We start from the raw sequence: 22,397 nt of genomic DNA on the forward strand, positions 1-22,397 counted from the left end.
GGGGAGGATCAGTTTGGATTCTGTCGAAATGTTGGAACACATGAGGCAATACTGACCTTACGACTTATCTTAGAAGAAAGATTAAGAAAAGGCAAACCTACGTTTCTAGCATTTGTAGACTTAGAGAAAGCTTTTGACAATGTTGACTGGAATACTCTTTTTCAAATTCTAAAGGTGGCAGGGGTAAAATACAGGGAGCGAAAGGCTATTTATAATTTGTACAGAAACCAGATGGCAGTAATAAGAGTCGAGGGGCATGAAAGGGAAGCAGTGGTTGGGAAAGGAGTGAGACAGGGTTGTAGCCTCTCCCCGATGTTATTCAATCTGTATATTGAGCAAGCAGTAAAGGAAACAAAAGAAAAATTTGGAGTAGGTATTAAAATTCATGGAGACGAAGTAAAAACTTTGAGGTTCGCCGATGACATTGTAATTCTGTCAGAGACGGCAAAGGACTTGGAAGAGCAGTTGAACGGAATGGACAGTGTCTTGAAAGGAGGATATAAGATGAAAATTAACAAAAGCAAAACGAGGATAATGGAATGTAGTCAAATTAAATCGGGTGATGCTGAGGGAATTAGATTAGGAAATGAGACACTTAAAGTAGTAAAGGAGTTTTGCTATTTAGGAAGTAAAATAACTGATGATGGTCGAAGTAGAGAGGATATAAAATGTAGACTGGCAATGGCAAGGAAAGCGTTTCTGAAGAAGAGAAATTTGTTAACATCGAATATAGATTTATGTATCAGGAAGTCGTTTCTGAAAGTATTTGTTTGGAGTGTAGCCATGTATGGAAGTGAAACATGGACGATAACTAGTTTGGACAAGAAGAGAATAGAAGCTTTTGAAATGTGGTGCTACAGAAGAATACTGAAGATAAGGTGGATAGATCACGTAACTAATGAGGAGGTATTGAATAGGATTGGGGAGAAGAGAAGTTTGTGGCACAACTTGACTAGAAGAAGGGATCGGTTGGTAGGACATGTTTTGAGGCATCAAGGGATCACAAATTTAGCATTGGAGGGCAGCGTGGAGGGTAAAAATCGTAGAGGGAGACCGAGAGATGAGTACACTAAGCAGATTCAGAAGGATGTAGGTTGCAGTAGGTACTGGGAGATGAAGCAGCTTGCGCAGGATAGAGTAGCATGGAGAGCTGCATCAAACCAGTCTCAGGACTGAAGACAACAACAACAATGATCAACTATTTCGGTTTCTCTCCTTATCTTCTTCATTGCTATCATGCAGCATTTCCAAGTCTTCTTCTAGTTCATTCTCTCAAACATTCTTGGAACTCCTTCCAGCTATCTCTTGATCTTGGCTTTTCTTTCCCATGGCAGAGCTCCTGAAGCACACTTTTTACAGATTCGTCTATGTTTTCTTCAGTTCCAACTCGATTTGCATGGACTCCTTTGTTGGGCAGCATATTCAAGATTTCTTGGTGGACCAACAGAACAATACCCATTTTTCTGATACCAGTCACACTATTGTCTCCAGAACTTTCACTCAGCTCTTCAATGACTTTTTTTCATTTGTGGAAAGTGGATCTTAGCCAGAGAGTTTCGAATTACCCTGATTCAACCACTTTTGAAAGAGAAACATCAACTTACTTTTCAGAGGGTAAAAAGGCCTCATCCAGAGGTTGGGCTAGATAAGTTGAGTGTTTTGAAAGCATTGTAAACGTGGGTCCATTATCTGCATAAGATGTCAAAACAGCTTCAGAAAAATGGCTTGAGTGTTTTTAACCAATGAGATATCTTAAGTGCGGCTCTTACTGAAGGTAAGGCAAAGCTATTTTAAAACATCAGTCTTCAAAATGTTTTTGGTCAAACCAGCCACTCTTGGTGCACCCATAACGTGTCCTTGGACCCTCCAATTTGTCATGAGTCATATAGATTTTCGGCTCTGTACACAGTATAATCGGTAACAGCTTATTATCACGACTGCAAGCAAACATCAAGCTTGTTGCTGATTTGTAATATCGTTTACCTTTTCAGGGTGTTTTTGGTGTTTATACAAATAATTATTTTGCTTTCTGTATCATAGCTCAAAATTGTTTCATTATGACTTATAATGTTGCAAGGTTATATATGAGTTCCTTCAAGATTAGCAAAATAATCATTTATTGATATTCTTTTAATATTTTTGAGCAACAGTCATATAATAATGCTTGAATGGTATTTCCGCCATTTGAATGGTACTTCCACCATTTGACTGTTTATTTTATGTCACTATCATTAAAGTTTGTGCAGAAATACCCACTCTGGCCCTTTCGATATTTTGGTTCATTCTTAAGTTTCCCTTTGTGTCTCATCAGAAAGAAAATACCCAATCCCCTCATGATAGATTATATTTGAGCTTCTTTATGGTCGGCCACTGCTTGCCCAAATATCCTTTAACAAATCCATGCATGATAACAGAAACTTCATTCTCCAAGAAGGATGATTTCATCTAAAATTATTAAATAATTTGATTATAGTATGATACAGTAAGCCTGGATCGATTCTGCCTACATATGGTAGTCGCACTATTGATTCTGGTGCCAGTATGGTAATTACCTGCAGTAACTGTTTAACAACTTAGAAAGAAAATGCTTATTCAGTTACTGGAATGGGCTAGGTACAGATACTATACAAACTTTTGTGGGAAAATTAATAAGCCTACCTTTCAAAACAGACTCTTCGACGGCTCTCAAACTTGCCTGCCCCCAGGAGACTTTTGGTTTATCTTCATCTTGTTAGTGTGTTACTTTTCTTAAACATCATGCAGAATTAATTTTCCTCTTTCTGCTTCAGTCACAGCTTTATCTAAACCAATAGCATTGTACTGATTCAAAGGTTTTGGCACAAGGGGCCCTCTTGTAAAACCTGCTGTAACCGAAAAAACAAAAAATCAGTAGAATTCAGGTTGAATGGGGTGAATGAACATGCATCACTGCACCACAAGCAGAAGCATTTTTTTTTAAATTTTTATATCTTAAAAAATCTTTTTGAAATGTGAAACAACAATGACAAGTTATTGTTCACAGATACTTTCCTTACCTTTGACAAGAAATTCATCTTTATTCAAATGCAGGATATGACTTCGGCTAGTAAAGTTTCCAGTTCCTTAAAAACTGCACGATGAAATCCATCCAAGAAAACAGTACAACTGAGCAGCAAAGTTGACGGGGTAAATCTTCGACCATAAAGTATCTATGGTCGAAAGGGTAAATCAACTGACTGGCATAGTTGCCAATATTTACTTGGAATTACCAATACACAGTCATATTATAAAAATGCTGCGCTTTGTCTCTTCACTCCGTTGTATCACCTTGATCAACGGTAACTTTTGTAACTACATGAGCTGCAAGATGCTACTAAGTTAAATCCTTTGCCTGTATTCATATTGGGGTAAATTACTTTTGGAAAACTGTATGTATTGACAGAGTGCTCCTTAAAATCAATGCATCAACGGCTGTAATTAATATTGACAGTCATTTATACTTAATTGAATGCATCTCTAAGATGTTAGCAGCGTATGTCTTCCCGTATATCTTCATATCTTATAATCTTTGTAATGTTTACTGTGTCTTGTTTTGTTGTACTTTGAAAAATGCCGGTAATTTAATTTTGTTGAAATTAATGTGAGATTACTAACAGAAATCCACTGTTAAGCACAAATGATGTAAACGATTACATATTGCATTCTCGTCAGTGTAACAGTTTCGTGAAATGAAAAATCTACACTGTGGAGTACGCAGGAATCAATTGCTGACGCCGTATATATTGATTTTAGTGGTTCATTTGATGCTTAGAACATAAGCATCCCAATTAGAAGCCATACAGCCATCAAACTACGACGACAGACTCGTTCACAGTAACAGTTTCATTGTGTAGTACGAGTTGTGTTACGCGAGTAACAGTACGACTTCCACGACACGTATCAAGGGAAAATTTGGTCAGCAGACTAAATCTGTCGAACGTGCGATTTAAATATTACGAATTGCCCACATGAGACAAATGGTTGTGTCGTACCATGAGAGCAATACATTTTTACAGCTTAAAACTGCGATATGTAGGCCTCCATAGCTACCACTGCATCTTGGAGATTTTGGCTCACCACATTTTCTTTAATGTGAGTCGGTGAGCAGCACATCCACAAAGCTGTAGAGATACTTTGCGGGTACCAGCAGCCGCTTCACATGAATACCGGTGTCAAGACATTCGATTGGACCTTTCTGTCATCAACAGAATCTATTTAAGTATTTTGCCGCCCCCCCCCCTCCCATTTCGATGTGTCTTTGTGAACAGAACAACTCTTATGTTCTTCCTGTCACAAATACTGAGCTATACTCCCACTGTCATAGACAAGACTTTCTCCCCAAAAATTTCAGGATATCTTGTGCTACATTTTAGCTGAGTTTAAAAACATAAGATTCTGTAAATACATGTACTATAGTATTCATCACGAATGCTCTTCCTCATAAAAATTGATTCACTCAGTAAAGCACACTGTGTGGTCATTTTAACTAGTTCAAAAGTGCCCATTTGCCACTTTTCAGTTTACAGAAGAAATGGAAATATTGGTAAGAGATTAAAATACAGAGATGTGAGGAGACTGTTCAGCATAAAATAGAATTAATAAGAAAATCCAATTCAATATTAGCATTGCTGACAATTTTATCTGGTTTTCTGAAAATGATATTGTTTTAGATTAAATGTTTTTGACCCTTAGTACTGAGTGGAGGTATGTCTCATTAGCTGAGTGGTGAGTGTAACTGACTGCTGTGCAGATTACCTGGGTACTGCCAAGGACGTTTCCGTGGTTGGAGGTCTGGTATAGGGTGCACGCAGCTTTGTGATGCCAACTGAGGAATTATTTGACGGTCAGTAAAGTCTGCAAAACAGCCAGGAGAGCAGTGTGCTGCCCACAATCCTCTTCATACCACATCCGCAAAACACTTGAAGGCACAGAATGACACAGGAGCCAGTAGACATCCATTGGGCCTTGACGACATAAATGAGAAGTTCATTTAGTACTGATTGGAGACAGGATAGTACCATACTTGATGACTAATTTTATACACTCAGCATCATGACAATGTTTATGGAACACTATTTTCTCATTGGTTGTGTCTCCTTACCCAATCACCTGACTCATCATTCATCATTTTCACTTCTCATCATTCACAGTGCAGACAGTTACCAACTGCAATATGCAACACAAAAGTGCCAAAACAGTATGTGCATTTTTACCATTATTATAATGTTTATCTGTGGCTATTTATTTACATTTTATTGGATGCCATTGTAATTGGTGACACACACACATACACACAGAAAAATTGTGAAGACAGGAAGTGAAAAGGAGGAGGACTGGGGAATATGCTGACCAGAATAAATATCATAGATGTAGATTATTTTCACCTGTGGTACAACTTTGCTGACCGAATGGAGAATCTTTGATTTTCAACAGTGTGATAAACATTATAATAATGGTAAAAATGCACATACTGTTTTGGCACTTTTGTGTTGCATATTGCAGTTGGTAACTGTCTGCACTGTGAATGATGAGAAGTGAAAATGATGAATGTTGAGTCAGGTGATTGGGTAAGGAGACACAACCAATGAGAAAATAGTGTTCCATAAACATTGTCATGATGCTGAGTGTATAAAATTATATGACAGCATAACACACTATATTGTGCAGAATGTTGACATATAAGACAATATTCCACAAACTTCAAACTGTACTGTTATGTTACTGCGTAACCACAACCTTAGAAATATTGAAAATACCTGATAAAGTTTTCAAAAAGATTGTTGGGCTACGTTACAGATCAGTCCATCACAATAGCCAGTTTTCCTCCTCACAAGCCATCTCATAACTAAACTGTAACATTTCATCCTAACCTATACCTTGTGTTATGATACATATCAATCCATCACCACAATCAGTTTTCTTACACTCACATTTGTTGGCTTTGCCAACTCATAATGAGCCAACATTTCAAATAAGCTAGATTGAGGTTATGCTACAGATCAATCTGTTACCACGCCCAGTTTTCTTCTAGTCACATTAGTTGCCTTCGCCATCTCACATGAAACTATAACATTGGAGTATGAAATGATATCCCAAGAAATTCTGGCATATTCCAATTAACACTATGCAAGAAATACAAAAAAAAAAAAAAACAGGAATGAACTTTATAGGCCTAATCCATGGTAGCTAGATCAATAATCATCAGTCTCAAGCTATCCGTATCAAAAACAGGAGCAATCAATTCTGGTCAATGGAAGTGTCTGATCCACCTGTCGGCTTTGACCCGTGACATAAGGCTGTTGTGGTGTGTGACATCACGACGGTGCGATGTTTAGTATGTGAGAGTGGCGTGTTTGTAGGTGTCATTTTGATGTGATTGTTGGTGCTCTCTGGTGGTGTGTTTATGCGTTGTGTGTTAGATGATGTTTTTGGTTTAGTTTGCATGTATGGTATGTTTATAGGTGGCATATTGTTGCCGTCAGTGGTTCTCTCTGGTGGTGTGTTTATTGGTAGCATGTTGGGTGGCGTATGGGGTTCATTTGCGTGGTAGCATTGCATGTATGTGCTATCGGTGGTGGCTGTGCTTTCAGTGGAATATTTTTCAGTTACTTAACGATTTTGGTTTGTTATGTCGACGTTATTGTAGATTTTTTCTGTTCATCGTGTCTGAATTTTATTAAATTGCTTTGTTTATGTCTTTGGTAGGTATGGATATGACTGACAAGGTCAACAGTTCACGGTTGTCGGCGATGATGGGGGACAGTGCGTTGTCTCTAATAAAATTTCTTCAGCTAATCAGGCTGTTGACTGAAGTCGTGAAGTGTTGAGTGTGTCATGAAGAAATGAGGCTTACTCAAGTTCCGGCATCTCGGACCAGGGACGGCTATGTGTGGAGATGTCGTAAGGATAACTTATGGAGCTCCGTTAGGCGAGGTTCCTGGTTCGAGAAGTCTTGGTTGGGCATGCAAGAAATTGTGTTAATGACGTATCGTTTTTGTTATAAATCCTTTTACAGTTTCTGTGTGCATGAGGTGGGTGTGAGTGAGAGAATGGTGCTTGATTGGTATTCTTATTGTCGTGAGGTGTGTTCTGAATACATTAAGTACAGGGGTAGGTTGGGTGGGCCTGATGTTGTGGAGATTGATGAGTCGCAGTTTGGGAAGAGAAAGTATGGGAGGGGTAAGTCATTGGTTGGATTATGGGTGTGGGGGGGTGGCTGTGGTATTTCAGGGGTGGGTTTTCAGAATGTGTATTTAGTGTTTTGTAGGGTCAGACAAAAAGGGAATTAGCGGGATTGATTGAGGATTTTGTTGAAGAGGGTACCACTATAGTTTCAGATGCATTTTCTTGTTATAGGGGGTTGGGTCAGTAGGAGTACAATCATTTAGTAGTGAACCACAGTGTTGAGTTTAAGAATTATGACACGTGGGCCTGTACGAATATTATAGAGGGGTTTTGGTCGGCAGTTAAGTCAGTTATTGGGAGGGGGAAGAGGCGCTCTTCTAACCTTCAGTCTCATCTAGATGAGTACTGTTGTCGGAAGAACATCCCTGAAGGCTATTGTATTTTTAGGGTTTGTTTAAGGGCGGTTAGTAGGATGTATAGACCAAAGATTGTGGGTTAGTTAGGTGTTGGGTGGGGGTGGTGACTGAAGTTTGTAGAGGGATGTGGGGGTGGTTTTTTTATTTTGTGCAGAAAACTTTTTTCTTTTTTGCTACAGTTGTGGAGTTGTAGAGTGTGATTGTGATTTTTTTTGTTTTTGATTTTTTTTGGGGGGGGGGGGGAGAGGGGATTGGGTCATGGGTTGGGGGGGGGGGGGAGTTTTATTTGGTTGTGGTGATTTGGTATTTTGGTTTGCTGTTGTCTTAAATGACTTTAGGGAAGTGTTTGATTGCAAGGTGTGATTGTGACTGTGGCTCATTTGGTACTGTTAGACCTATAAAGTTCAAGGAAGTGTTTGATTGCAATTTTTATTTTCTAGGTTTGTTTTTTCTTTTGTGGTAAGATTAAATGTGGTAGTGGTGAAGTTTTTTAGATTTATAGTGTGGTATCGGTTGTTTCTGTTGACCTGTATAGGTCAAGGGAAGTAGTCGATTCCAGTGGATTTTGTGTGTAGTGGGGATTCGGGAAGGTTGTGGGGTCTTGTTATTTTAGTGGCTTTTGTCGTTTGGTGTAGTGGAGTTTGTTTGAATTTAGTTTGTCCCCACCCAAAAATCCCCAATTTCCCTCACTTGTCCTTTTAGTTTCATTATATTTTTGGAGGAAAATGTGTTTGGTGGTTTTTCGATCTGTTTTTATGTTTGTTGTCATGTTTACATGATGACGTCATAGGAGCGGTATGGGTGTTGTTGTGAATAGTCGTTCACGCCATATTGGTGATGTCATTGGTCAAAGCAGAGAGGTGGAATCGGGTGCTTCCATTATCCCATCAATTCATACCTACTACTGAGTGATTATATTCAATGATTCTCATTGCCTGCTGTATATTATCATGTTAGTGGCTATGACAAACAAAAACAAATTGCCAACAGCAGCATGTAGTGGAAGAGCCACTGAAACTGTAGTGCACTTTTACCACTCTGTCATTATCACTGGCCATGGGACAGTCTCTGTGGTTTAAAGCAGAGTTCTCGGTGCTTTACAGTGTTCAGCAATGTACATCCATATATCTGCTGAGTTGTTGTATGAGAGTGTGAGGAAGGACTTTGGTCAAAACCTTATATATTTGTGGTATTCTTTTCATTGTACCTGTCTACAGCTAAACACCTCTATGCGGTGAGTAGCAGTGTATCATTTCCACGTTGTTGTTCTTCCAGCCCAGAGTTTTCAATGTACCATCAATGTTCTACCCAACAACATTTCAATTTTGTTACACTCAGGTTTCTGTTTTCCACTCATTTTTGCCCCTGATAAACTTGTTCATATTACCCAGTCTGTCCTAGCAATTCTAAAAATACATATATCTCTATTGCTCACTGGGCATCATCATATGTTGAATGTTTCCTTCATCATTAATTTTGTACAATTTTTAGAATTGTCATTAGACTTGTCTTCTGCAAATTTTCTCCCTCTCAATTTTAAATACACACGATACATTCAATTCTGCACATATAGAGGTATTACACCAGTGATAAGTGTGTAGGCAATCCCTTGCAGGATTCATTTAGAATGAAGCACTAACTGATATAAACTGTGAAAACTGTTTTTATTGCTCTTAAATCAAACGAGTACACATGAGTGTCTGCTTGCAAAGGCATACAAAACCATACTGATTAAATATGAAAATTATCACACACTTTGCCATTCTGTGTTCTGGTGTCCCCAATCCTGCCCAGTTAGTGCAGTGTCACTTGGCAAGGAGTGATTGCTATTCAGAATCATACACAGCACATGTAGTATCAGTGAGATCAGTCAGCATGCTGTCCATGTGTAGAAAGGGGAAGGTGCTTGCTCCATTTCAGTTTTATCAAAGGGCCTGGAGGCTCAGAATGAGCATTTTGGAAACTACATGACTTATTGGGTGTTTGAGGAGTTCTGTAGTGAGTGTCTTCAGACATTGTGAAGCCGAGGACAAAGGGGAAGGTGCTTGCTCCATTTCAGTTTTACCAAAGGCAGGTTGTGATGACCTGGAGGCTCAGCACGAGCATTTTGGAAACTACATGACTTATTGGGTGTTTGAGGAGTTCTGTGATGAGTGTCTTCAGACATTGTGAAGCCGAGGTGAAATGATGGCCAGATGTCGTGAGGTGGACACCCACCCTGCATTACGGATGTTGGACGTTGTAGACTGGGCAGACTGGTAAAATAGGACAGGTGGCGGAACTAACATCAGACTTTATTGCTAGGCAGAGCACAAGGGTGTCTGACCGCACAGTGCACCAAACACTCCTAACGATGAGCCTCTGCAGCCAACGTCCCATGTGTGTGTCACCATGACATCGGCAGCTACAATTGAAATTGGCGTGTGACCATTAGCATTGGATGTTGACACAGTGGCAGGCCTTTGCATTGTCTGATGAATCCCGATACCTTCATCATGCTGACAGGAGGGTGCGAATCTGTCATCTTCCAGGGGAACAGCTTCTCGATACCTGTACTGCAGGATGGAGGTGAGCAGGTAGTGGCTCCATTATAGTCTGGGGAACATACAGTGGAGCTCATGCAAGGGGTCGTGATAGCCAAAGAGTATTGTACACTGGTTGCAGACTGTGTGTACCCTTTCATGTTTCTCGAAGGCAGTGTCATTTCTCAACACAATGATGCACCATGTCACAAGACCAGGAGTGTGATGCAGTGGTGAGGTACAGTTGATGTGCTGCCGCCCCCCCCCCCCCCCCAACTCACCAGATCTGAACACAATCGAACACATCTGGGATGTGATGAACATGGCATCATAGCTCATACCCCCTCCACCTCCTCGCAATTTACAGGAATTAGGTGACATGCATGTGCACATGTCTTCCCTCCAGTGACCTACTTAGGCCTCATTGCTTTCATGCCACGCTGTGTCAACACCTTTATCCATGCTAAGTTGGACATACTGGCTATTAGGTAGGTGGCCATAATGTTCTGCCTGATCAGTGTATATAAATAAAGAAGAGGAATGTCATCAACACTGATTTCTGGGGAACCGCCCATTTGACCATGTCCCACTAATGCAGACAAATGCAGACTGACTAATCGGAGGTCTGTACACTCGTTATAATACCTCGCGCATTCAGGTTTCACTGTACGACTGTGATCCGTGAGGAGAAAAGGTTCTACGTTAGCAACAATCTCATTGGCTGCGTTACATATTAATACGCAGATCGGCGGAAGCAGATTTGGTCCGTCTCTAACACAGCGCCATCTCGTAGTGCGGAGACGAACGAGCGCTGCGCCTGCGCTGTTGTGCTTAGCGGGGCGCGCTCTAGTGGGAAAGTTGGGTATGCGCTGACTATGTGGAACTGTGTACACAACACTGTGTTTAAAATTCTTGTTTACAGTAGGCCTATATTTTTAAATTTCCTTCCTGCTCTCATTATCTGTAATAAAGCAGTTAATACTTTTAAATTATCTTCCATGATGGGAATTACTGTCGTGATGTGCACATTAGAAGGCAGATTGTGATACAGTGCATTGTGGCAAGGGCAGTGTACCACATGATGCACCAACCAATAGTGTCAATATGCCTTGTTTGTCTGTAGCATGATGTTTGGGGAGTGCACAGAACACTTTGATATTCATTTAAATATGGTTAAGGGTACTTTGCTACTTTAATGTTTGTTAGAAATGGCATAAAACAAACACGAGAAGTAGTATGTTAAAAAGTGAGAGCGAGAGTTTTACAGATTTATAAATTTTTGAAGGAAAATCGGAAGCAGGAACTCTGGTCTGATGTGGCACTGATCCCAGCATTGCCAGTTACCATGGTAGACAATGGCTGGAGTGCTCTACATGAACAAAGACAGATAACACACTAGCAATGCTGCAAAGTATTTCATCGGTGCAGAATTCTTCACACAGATGTCTTTTTACTTGCACGTGATTATAGGGGAGCCAAGAAATCGGTCAGTAAACAGGACAGGATTGGAAGACATAATGAGGACCAGAGTGAAAATTAAATGGATTGGACATATAGCCAAGCAAATAGATGGGTAATGATCCAAGGATGTCTTCTTTATGCCAAGAAATGACATTAGATAATCTAAAGGGCAACATGAATGACTATAGCTGAGAAATGTAATGCATCTAGGGGTGTGGAGGATAACTTCGTTCAGGACTGCACGGCAGATGGCATCTGTGGATTCTGGTGCAGCTGCTGATGATTAATTTGGTAGTGATGATGTGTGCTCTCAGAACTGCTGAATTAATAATCATAAATACTCTATGTGATTAATTAAGAATTGCTGTAATATGCCAGTAGTCTCTTAAAGTAGGCTACTCTGTGGGGCAAGGATGCCCTTGTCCACCTCTCATCGCACTCGAGAGCAGATGCAGGTAATGTAGGCTAGTCATTAGATGGCATTATTGTGCATGCTCGGCCACTCCAGTTTTGCCAACACTGTCCATGGGCAATCAGCCAGTGGAGTATGAACACACACACTGGTGTCCTGCTGCAAGATTGTCCATGTGTCAGCCATTTGCCCACAACTGGCTCTGGATGGGCATGTGAGCTGGAACATCCTATCCTAAACCTTATTTCAGTTGACAATTGTATTTCAGTGCATAAATGTTTACTATTCTCTACTTCTCTTTAATAATAGTGACATCCATGGGTGATGGTTATCAGATAAGTATTAGTAAAAAGTAAATCACTCCTCAACCCAAAGTTTGGTTTCACAGTGGAGGTAGTATACTGTTGCCTTCCTCTGACTTTTGAACTGGCTCACTGAGCTTGTTATTGGGGGAGCTACACCATATCATAGACTCTGAATGATAATGTTGTTAGACAGTATTTCCATTAACAAATCATTTCAAAAGGTTAGCAATCCTAAGATCTGCTGGGAATCAGACATGGGCCCTATGGATCCATAGTCTGGCTCTTACCGACTGAACTAGTGCATTATACTCTAATACTATAGGGCGAAGGTCACACACCTTCAGTTGTGTTGAAAAATGTAAAAGCAAATGACAACAATACACCCAATCCTGATAAGGATTACCTCTCCAGTTGACATTTGTTTATATATTTTTCAATGCATTGGGAGATTGGTGACAGTGCCTGAAACCGGTAATTGTGAAATAATAAACATAACAAACAGATGGAAAAAAGTGTTTTTATTTCCTTACTAGAAAGTATGCTTAATGTTTGGGGGAGGTGGAGGCAAGAGGAACAAAAATATTACAATTCCCATTTTTGCCCTTATTGCACACTGGTAACCAATTTTGTTCCAATAGAGAACAGCTTTGGACCAATAGAATATATTCTGTACCAGAACAAAATTAGTTATCAGTGTGGGAAACATGTTACAGTAGACTAAAAAAAAGACATTAAAACAAATAATCCATTTACTTTTACTAGTACTTCTTGTCATCTGTGCGTACATTTCCCTTATCTCTATTTCGTCTACAGTGAATAAAATAACTGGAAGAACAGTAGTTTTATTTCTTATTGTATTTTTTCAGTGCAGAAGCTTTTTCCAATTCGCTAGGGAGGTATTGGTTTGCATCTATTTTACATGCACATTGAGCACAGCTAATGTCTTTTACTAACAACCCAAGCATACTATCATTAATGGTATTATTAGTTCAGCAGTTAATAATATCTTCATATATCTGCTTACACATTTCATCATTTACTTCACAAACCTGAAGGCTTTTTCATGATAATGTCTTTTTTCCAGCAAGAAGAAAATGAAGAATAATTTATTGCTGTTGCATTTTAAATTAACACCTGTAATGGCTGTGAAACCGGCTAAAGAGAAGGAAGCTGAAAATGAAATGTCAAACACTGATTTCATCTGTGAAGCAGTGCGATTAAAAGTTCAGCATGATTTCTTACAAAAATCTGTACAGTCCATTCTCAATAACATGAAAATAATTGATAGGGATGTTGCTACTGAGTTACAAGCATATGTCAGTGGAAGGGAAACGAAAAGGTAATATTTGATATTTTGAAATTATGTTTCTATATTGTGGTAATGAAAAGGCATTACATAGTATTTTATTTTCCTCTCTCAGGCTGGAAGATTTGGAAGCATTTCAGAATTCCTTGCTAGCAGCTATGGACACTTTGGTCCAACTTAAGTTTGATATCAGCACTGAAGACAGAATACGAAGTATTGGTACGAGTACATTTTTTTAATATAATCATGTCAATGTTGCATTCTTATAAATGAGGATCAGTCACTACCTCACCAGATGAACTGGCAGTGAAGACCAGTGAAGCAAGTAGAAAATACAGTCATCAAGGAGTGTTGTGTCGCGTGTTTGTAGGTAAAGAGCGGGGGGGAGGGGGGGGGGGGATGAAATGTGTTTACATCATACATTTGTGCATTTGTGTGTGCGTCCTTTCAGCTTAACATATCTTCCATCCAGTGAATTATGATCTATCTCAAATTGATTTTTATGTACCAAAATGAATTTTCTGTTGACTCAGTGGTAAATTAATTTTGGGGCACATGTTTCCAGACAAAATTATCAACAGGAAATTAATTTTTCTTTTCCTTGTTTTTCAGATCTCAGTCATTTCCGAACAGCTTTGCTTGAATTGGAGAAACAGCTTACCAGACTCAAGGAGCACACTGATAAAGAGTATGTATATATGGTTCCAGATTAACTTAAGATGAGTAAAAAAATTGTATGTGCTGAAAACACAGATGTGTTACAGCTGACAGAAGTATTACATCCACAATTGTTTCCTGTCCAACATTTGTTGTTTGTGAATTGTTTCACTATATTACAGTTGCAACTGATGATCTAGGGATTGGGAGAGTGGACAGATAGGATGAGCATGAAATTTTTGTTAGAGGCATGTGTATGGATCAGTTTTAATTGTGTGTTTCGCCTTTTAAAGTTCTTCTTTCTCAGAATGTGGGGTCTTCTCAGTTTTAAAAACTTGTGGGTTTCTCTCACTCAATGAGAAGTTTACATGGTTGTTTCACAGTTAAGGATGTAAATTTCAAAGTTATAAGCCCAGCAAATGTATCAATTCATAGCACATGGTGGAGTCATTCACCATCTTGGTTGATACAGAGGCCTACAATCATTTTACATTTATAGAAGTACAGAAAGAATTGTATCACAGATATTGTTAGTAAGTCAGTTTTCTCTTTTATGACATTTCCTGCATGCATCCTGAAGATACACTTGCCCAGAGAATTTGGATTTTTTTGATGGCAAATAATATATGATATTTAATGCAGTGAAAGAAATGAGAAATAATCAAGGCACTAAATTTCTCACTTACTGATTGCATAAATATCTTCCATGCCGTCTGTCAAATGTACCCAACAAATAAGTTCAGGCAGCCCAGTGCACTCTTCTCTGCCAATAATGGGAGGTGCACTTGTGAATTAAAGGAAATTAGGTGCACACTACCTCCCATGCAGCCATCCTCATACAGAGCAGAGTAAACCAGGGGTCATTGGCGAGGGCCTGTAGAGTGGCCTCTGTGATGGTGATCAATGTGTTCTTTACACATATAATTTAGAAAGTGGTTTTTCGGGAAGTCATAGTGAATGTCATTATAAGTCTGCTCTGTGGTAGTCCAAATGTTAAATCTTTCAGATAGTGTCAAATGGCATTCTGCACACTATCTACAAGGGTATATGTGGTGCTGTAATTCTGAACCCATGCCCCACGAGTATACATAATGCTTGACAAAGCCCTTCATATGTGTCATTTCCCAGTCATCCTTGTGAACGAATATGAACATTTCTATCCAGCTGGCCTGAGGAATGACAAGCTGATGTTCATTCTTTCTTATTATTAGTTTCAATTATTTTCAGTAAAGCTATGACTTCTACTATGAGTCTGAAAATGATGATAATGCAGTGTCTTGAGCCACTGTATCTGGAGTGAAACTGAAATACCATTGATTGCAGTCTGCACAGGCTCAATGAAATTTGAAATTTGCACATGAGAAATAGCACTTGGTATCTAAACTAGGTTATAGCCTAATAATACTGTCCAGTTGTCTTGTTGTATATTGAGTCAATAAGCTTCCAAATCACAATGAAAAATAAGAAGAAAAATTCAGTTAATGATACCAACCTTCTCAACGTATGGAATGGTTTTGCCTTTATCTATGATATGAAAGAAGTTTTCCTTCAGGTTTTGTTATGTATGTGGAATACCTCGACATGCTATTGTGAATGTGATGGATGGAAGTGGGTGGCATGTGTTAGCAGCTGAAGGAGCAAATTAATTAGAATTTGCTGCTGTTGAATGATTTGTCATATTATAAGATCAGTTTTGTTCTACTGACATGCATGGAATACGACACTTCCTTGCCACCACTGAAGTGTTGTCAGTCCATGTTTATTTGCACAAAAATGCTCTTCCTTTTGGCGAGTAGTAAATAAACTGTGATCAGATCCAAATACAGGTGAAGTTCACAAACAGTATAACACAGGAACTACAGATGAAAACAGATGAAAAATCCAGGAACCAGCCTTGCTACTTAATGAAGAACAACACAGATATATGATAGAAGTCTGATCAATGACTAGGTGCATTTGGGACGATGGCTGACTCTTGTCTCCATCACTTTACTAGGCCACACAAAAGATCACGTAGATGGTGGCTGGAATGGACAATGAGTTTGGAGTAGTGATGCAAAGAGAGGACTGTGTAGCCTTGGACTTCAGAGGAGCTGCAAGATCTCAATAAATATTTTGTGACAGTGGTGGTGGTATGTGTGCAGTCGATCGCATGTACCAGGCAGTTGTAATATCTTTGAAATGGCATCACAGAGTACTTCTCCTGAACTCTTCTTCTCAAGTATGTTGGCATAGAGAGTCATTGCACTAGAAAGAGCTGATGAGGATATGCAGGAAGGTGGATAGGTAATGTGTGATTTTTCTGTTGTATTTGGTTTAGTTGTGGGACAGGCATGTCAAAATAAAAACAATATGTGCTGTTGTCTGTGAGGCAAGCCAATATGCATATGTCTTGATTTAACCAAAGCCATACTGTTGCATTGAAATTTTATAGAATTAGAAGAAAGTTTATCAATGGCTTGTATGTGTACAGAAAACATGCAGCAGAAACTTATTCTCCAATATCAACAAATGTGGTGCAACATTAATCAGACGGTGATGGTTTAAAGTGGATGGTAGTTTTTTTCGTGATATATACCTGTGAGCATGTGTAAACATGAGAGATGGTTAAAAAATAGTTTTCTTTGTTGAAGACATCAGTGTGTTCATGAGTGTTTTTGTCACTGATTTAGCAAGTAAGGCAGTGATTAACTACAGCAACAGATTGACATGCAGCTTCAACAAAACATTTTGCATTCAGTTTCTGACACAAACCGTACATAAAAGCACTACAGTATTATCTGGTAATGGTTTAAGTAGAACATTTCTAATTTTTAGGAAAAAGGTATTTACTTTTTTATGTATCATGTTGAACAGATTTAGCAGCTGACTCATGGATGCTTGATTATCACTCCCATTATTCCGTATGGTTTAATCCTCTGTGTTACCTTTGTGAATTCTCAAATGATGCTTTAAATGTAGAAAAAGGCAATGAAAAGAGTGTCCAGTACCAGCATGCAAACTTCACATAGGCCGATGGTCGAGCATCTACAAATCTAGTGTCGAAGTACACCAATGAAATTTTTAGTTAAAAACAAAACAAAACAAAAGGAACTAAAGCATTCATTCAATGAACAACAAATGAAACCTCTCTGGACATAGGTAAGACTTTATTAACCATTGTGTTTAAAGATGCACACTGTTCTATAGGCAGTTATTTTCAGTAAGAAGTGATAATTGTGAGAGATTTTTAAAATCTGAGTTAAAACACCCTCATTTATTTGTTTCATTTTTTATAATGGCAAGTTTAAGTGAACAATGTGCAGCTGTAGAAATTTTTTTTTCTACTCAGTAAAAATGTTGGTGAAACTGTTTTAGTGTTGCAAACAGCTTACCAAGATAATTCTGTGGGAAAAACTCAAGTGTGTGAGTGGTTTGCTTTATTTAAATATAGCTACATGTCGATTGATGACAATCATTGTTATGGATGTCCATCAACTGCCCGAATCATCCAGAGTTTGTTCTCCCCCGTCAAACCATCAATCACACCTTTTATTTGGTAGTTTTAGGAAGATTGCACAACAGTGTTCATCAAAAAAGACCCAATTTGAGGCAGACAGGAGACTGGTTCTTCCACCGCGACAATGCACTTGCACACACAACCATCTCTGTTAGACATGTTTTGGCTAAAATGGCATGATTCCACTGCTCCACACACCTTACTTGCCTGAGTTTCTGTGTGCGACTGTTTCTTATTTTCACACATGAAAAAGGGCATGGAAGGACACCGATTTGACACCACTGAAGAAGTCAATAAAAAAATGAGGGGGGAGCTGTCAGCCACTTCTAAAGGTGACTACAAATGTTTTGAACAGAGGAGCACCGGTGGGACAAATGTATTAGCTGTAATGGAGGGTATTTTGAAGGGGATAAGGTTGTTTTGTAAATAATTTGAAAGTATATGGCTTTTAAAAAATAACCGCCTCATACCATCACAGATCTGTAGTTGTTTCCTTCTTCAGCTTTGAAGTTAACATTGTGTCTAGTATATACACAATGTCCCAAAACATGGGGGTCAAACTTGTACAGATAATAGAGAATCCTAAACTGAGTGCTTACAACGAGAAAATCATGTTCGGAAATGAATATTTAGTCTTTTATTGACACAAACAACTTACCTAATAGTAACTTAAACTCACAACAGCTGTCCAAAAGTGATGACTGCCAGTCATACAATCAAATGTAACCCACTACTATAAGCCCGCATAGTCAAACAGCATGGGATGCAAGTGCCTCCACTCCCAGCCTAGTGAGGTAGCTCGCAACAAGGATAGATGGCACATCTAGCGCTATGCCGTGTCCACAACAGCCCAATATAATCCCGGAATGCCAGATGCTTGGCCTCATGTATGTTTACTTGCTTATTGTATGCTCAAAGTTAGTGCTGCTAACACTGATGCTGTAGATGGGTTATGAAACATGAGCAGGTATGAAACATGAGCAGTTCCTAAATATAAGCTCTATTCAGAAAATTCCAGAACATTCATAATTTTGTGCCAGTGGTATGTTGGAGCAAAATTGGTTGGCATCCCTGCACACGCCTTTGTTTAATGTGTAACTGCCAGAAGTTTCATTGTATGTCTGTTAGTTATTGTTCAGTGCTATATTGAGTAGAACATTGTGTCACACAGTTTGTGAATTTCAATATGTCAGAGTTAGAGGAGCAATGTGTCTTCATTAAATTTTGCATGAAACTCAAGAAAACCTTTGCAGAGAGATACCAAATGATGTAGAAAGCCTACCGTGTTGAGTGCGTAAGCCATACTTAGTGTTACAAATGATTCACACAGTTTAAAAATGGCTGGATGGAACTTAAAGATGACCATCGTTCAGTACACCCTTCAGTGTCTACTGATGGCACTCATGTCTGGAACGTCTGCAACATTTCAATTGGATGATGTCATGTAATCTTGACACAGCATCTTGGAATGCGTCATGTTGCTGCTAAATTCATACCATGGGTCATTAGTCAAAACCAGAAAGACATTCACCTCGCAATCTGTAAAGAGCTTTTGGATCGCGCAAATGAGAATGAGATGTTTCTTAAGAGAATCATAATTGGTGATAAGATGTGGGTCTACAGTTATGAGTCCGCAGCTTGTGGTCTCGCAGTCGCGTCCTCGCTTTCTGAGCATTAGGTCCCGGGTTCGATTCCCAGCAGGGTCAGGGATTTTCACCTGCCTCGAGATGACTGTTTATTTGTGTTGTCCTCATCATTTCATCATCATTCATCCACATGGAAAGATTGGACTGAGAAAAGGTTGGAAATATGGACAGGTCCTGATAACCGTGCAGTTGAGTGCCCCACAATCCAAACATCATCACAGTTATGATACTGAGACCAAGATTCAATCTTTACAACGGGCTGGGAAAGATTCTCCAAGACCAAAATAAGCTTGTCAGGTCAGGTCAGGTCAGGTCAAATGTCAAAGCGGTGCTGATAGTTTTCTTTCACTTTGAAGAATTAGTTCATCATGAATTCATGCCATGGGGACAAACTGTTAATCGATGGTACTATCGGGATATGTTGCGACACCTGTGAGAAAATGTGAAAAGGAAATGGCCTGAAATGTGGTGAGACAGTTCATGGTTCTTGCATCACGATAATGCACCTGCATATTCATCCCTGTTGGTGTGTAACTATTGCACAAAAAATGAAGTCCACTGCAGACTTTTTATTTATTTCCAAAGTTGAAAATCCCAATGAAAGGATGAAGATTTGTAACGATAAACAAGATAAAAGACAATTCACAGATGACACTTTGCACGATCCAGCGAGAGGTGTACCAAGACTCATTCTGGAAGTGGAAAGGTGTTTGGAGTAGCATATCAGTTGTGGAGAAGAGTGTTTCAATGGAGACCATGCATAATAAGTTAAAAATATGTGTAGAAAAATTTTGTGGACGAAGCCCTGGAATTTGTGGACAGACCTCTTATGTATCTTATGTGCATTCCTTGTACAATATCTTGTACCACAAAAAGGATTCACAACTAACATTGGTTTGTTATCTCAGTCAGCTGTCTTTATAATTTTACGGCTTAAAGTTTTGGTCTCATACTTCAAACTTCCAGCTCCATTTGTCTCACAGAAATTCACTAAGTGTCCAAACTTTTGCCTGCATCACAAATTATTTTTTGAACTAATTATGTAGTATGAAACTTCCTGGCAGATTAAAACTGTGTGCCGGACCGAAACTCGAACTCGGGACCTTTGCCTTTTGCGGGCAAGTGCTCTACCATTTGAGCTACCCAAGCATGACTCAAACCCCGTCATCACAGCTTTACTTCTGCCAGTATCTCATCTCCTACCTTCTAGACTTTGCAGAAGCTCTCCTGCTGAGAACTTAAGTAAAGTTTGGAAGGTAGGATACGAGGTACTGGCAGAAGTAAAGCTGTGATGATGGTGTGTGAGTCGTGTTTGGGGAGTCCAGATGGTAGGGTATTTACCCACGAAAGCAAAGATCCCGAGTTCGAGTCTCTGTCTGGCACATAGTTTTAATCTGCCAGGAAGTTTCATATCAGCGCACACTACACTGCAGAGTGAAAACTCATTCTAATTATGTAGTACTTTATGGCCAAATTGTCTTGACAATAAAGTGTAAAAGTTGCTAAAGAAGTCTGTACCATGGATTGACTGAAGACAAGCAAGATCAACCTGCATTATATTGAATTTGTAAATGCCAGTTTTGCAACCAAGACTTTTTTTCTTAGTGTTGTTACCACTGGTTTCTTTATCTCACCACTATAAATTGGAACAAGTTCTGTTTATAAATGTCTCAGGTAGGTGATAAGAAATGTATACCAAAATGAGAAGGCACACTCTAAAGACTGGAAACATAAAACAACAGAAGTTGTAGAGTGGGAGACACAAAAATTGAGCCATTACCAAACATGCACTAATTGATGGCAATCATGTTGCCCAGTTAGATAGTACACAAGTTCTGGCTAAGGTTGGCCCTTCCATATGAGCTGGTACTAAATCACTAAACTTATATTTAAATCCCCATCCAGTCATCCTGTTGCACAGTTTGTACAGTTATTCTAAATAAATTTTGGTGAATGCTGGCAAGATTCCTTTAAAAAGGTTGCAGGTAATTTACTGCTCTCTGCATGACCAACCCAAGATTGACTTCATAGCTAACTACTTCTCCGTAAGCAGAACAGTGCATCAAAACCTTTCTTCCATCCCAGTGTTAAAAACAGTTGTTTTTCCATTTGTGGCATATCAGTCTGATAATGACAATGCTGCTCATTGATGCCAGTAAAATATTAAACAACCAGAAACATAAGCTACTTCAAAAATCAGTAAATGATTCTGTGGATTACAATCCCGATACTTTGTTGTAAAATTTGGTGGCATTGTTGTCCGTAACAGCACAACTTTATATATTGAGTAAGAGCATTTTGATGTGGCAATATGAGCTGTGTTTAATGCTCGAAATCGAAACCTTATGTCAGTACACAATGTCTCCACCACTTGCAGGTTAGAATGCTTGGTTGAGGAAGAGAAGAAACTTTGGAATGAACTGCAGGATGCAGATTTGAAGATCGACGAATGGTCCAAACCTCTTGATATACCACATGTGCATGCTGCATCTAAAGTCTCATCTATGTTAAGCATACCAGGGAGTGGAGTGCAACCAGAGGTGAATTTTCATTTTTTTTAAAGTTAATTGTGTATAGGCAACCATTATTTAACAGACTTATGATGTAGTGATACCTTCATAAAGTGCATTATTAACATATGTAATCTACTGGGTTATTCTAAATGATAGACCTATTTTCAAAACTTTGTATTTATTCAAGTACAAATCCAAAATGAACAAGCTTTATGCCAATGAAAAGAGGAAGTTTCAAAGTTTTTTTTTTCACAGTGTTTGATATCAATTTAATAAATTTAATAATTTGTATTTAAATTGTTTTTAATAATTATTTAACAATTACAAATGTTCTAAATGTTCAATGTGGCCACCATTGGCCGCACAGCAAACATCGACGGGCTAGCCAAACTCGTCCCACACGTGCGAAAGTGTATCTGCTGTTACTGGGTGCACAGCAGCAGTGATCCAGTTCCGCAGATCATTTAGAGTGGTTGGTTGAGGCGGGACATTAACAGCTTCCTTCACATAACCCCAT

At 39.1% G+C, this 22,397-nt stretch overlaps 1 protein-coding gene across 1 annotated transcript in view; it reads left to right on the forward strand.

Annotated features, from left to right (window-relative positions):
- Positions 1–3,608: 3,608 nt before the first annotated feature.
- Positions 3,609–22,397, forward strand: part of LOC126273022 (coiled-coil domain-containing protein 112-like) — a 135,135-nt gene continuing 116,346 nt past the window's right edge. Inside the window, exons 1-5 of the mRNA XM_049976399.1 lie at positions 3,609–3,619; positions 13,344–13,598; positions 13,681–13,784; positions 14,178–14,253; positions 21,745–21,907. Of these exons, the coding sequence (XP_049832356.1) occupies positions 13,354–13,598; positions 13,681–13,784; positions 14,178–14,253; positions 21,745–21,907 (588 nt within the window). The 5' untranslated portion in view covers positions 3,609–3,619; positions 13,344–13,353. The remainder of the gene's footprint in view (positions 3,620–13,343; positions 13,599–13,680; positions 13,785–14,177; positions 14,254–21,744; positions 21,908–22,397) is intronic.

The sequence above is a fragment of the Schistocerca gregaria genome, chromosome 5 (genome assembly GCF_023897955.1).
Source record: "Schistocerca gregaria isolate iqSchGreg1 chromosome 5, iqSchGreg1.2, whole genome shotgun sequence".
Lineage (NCBI taxonomy): Eukaryota > Metazoa > Arthropoda > Insecta > Orthoptera > Acrididae > Schistocerca > Schistocerca gregaria.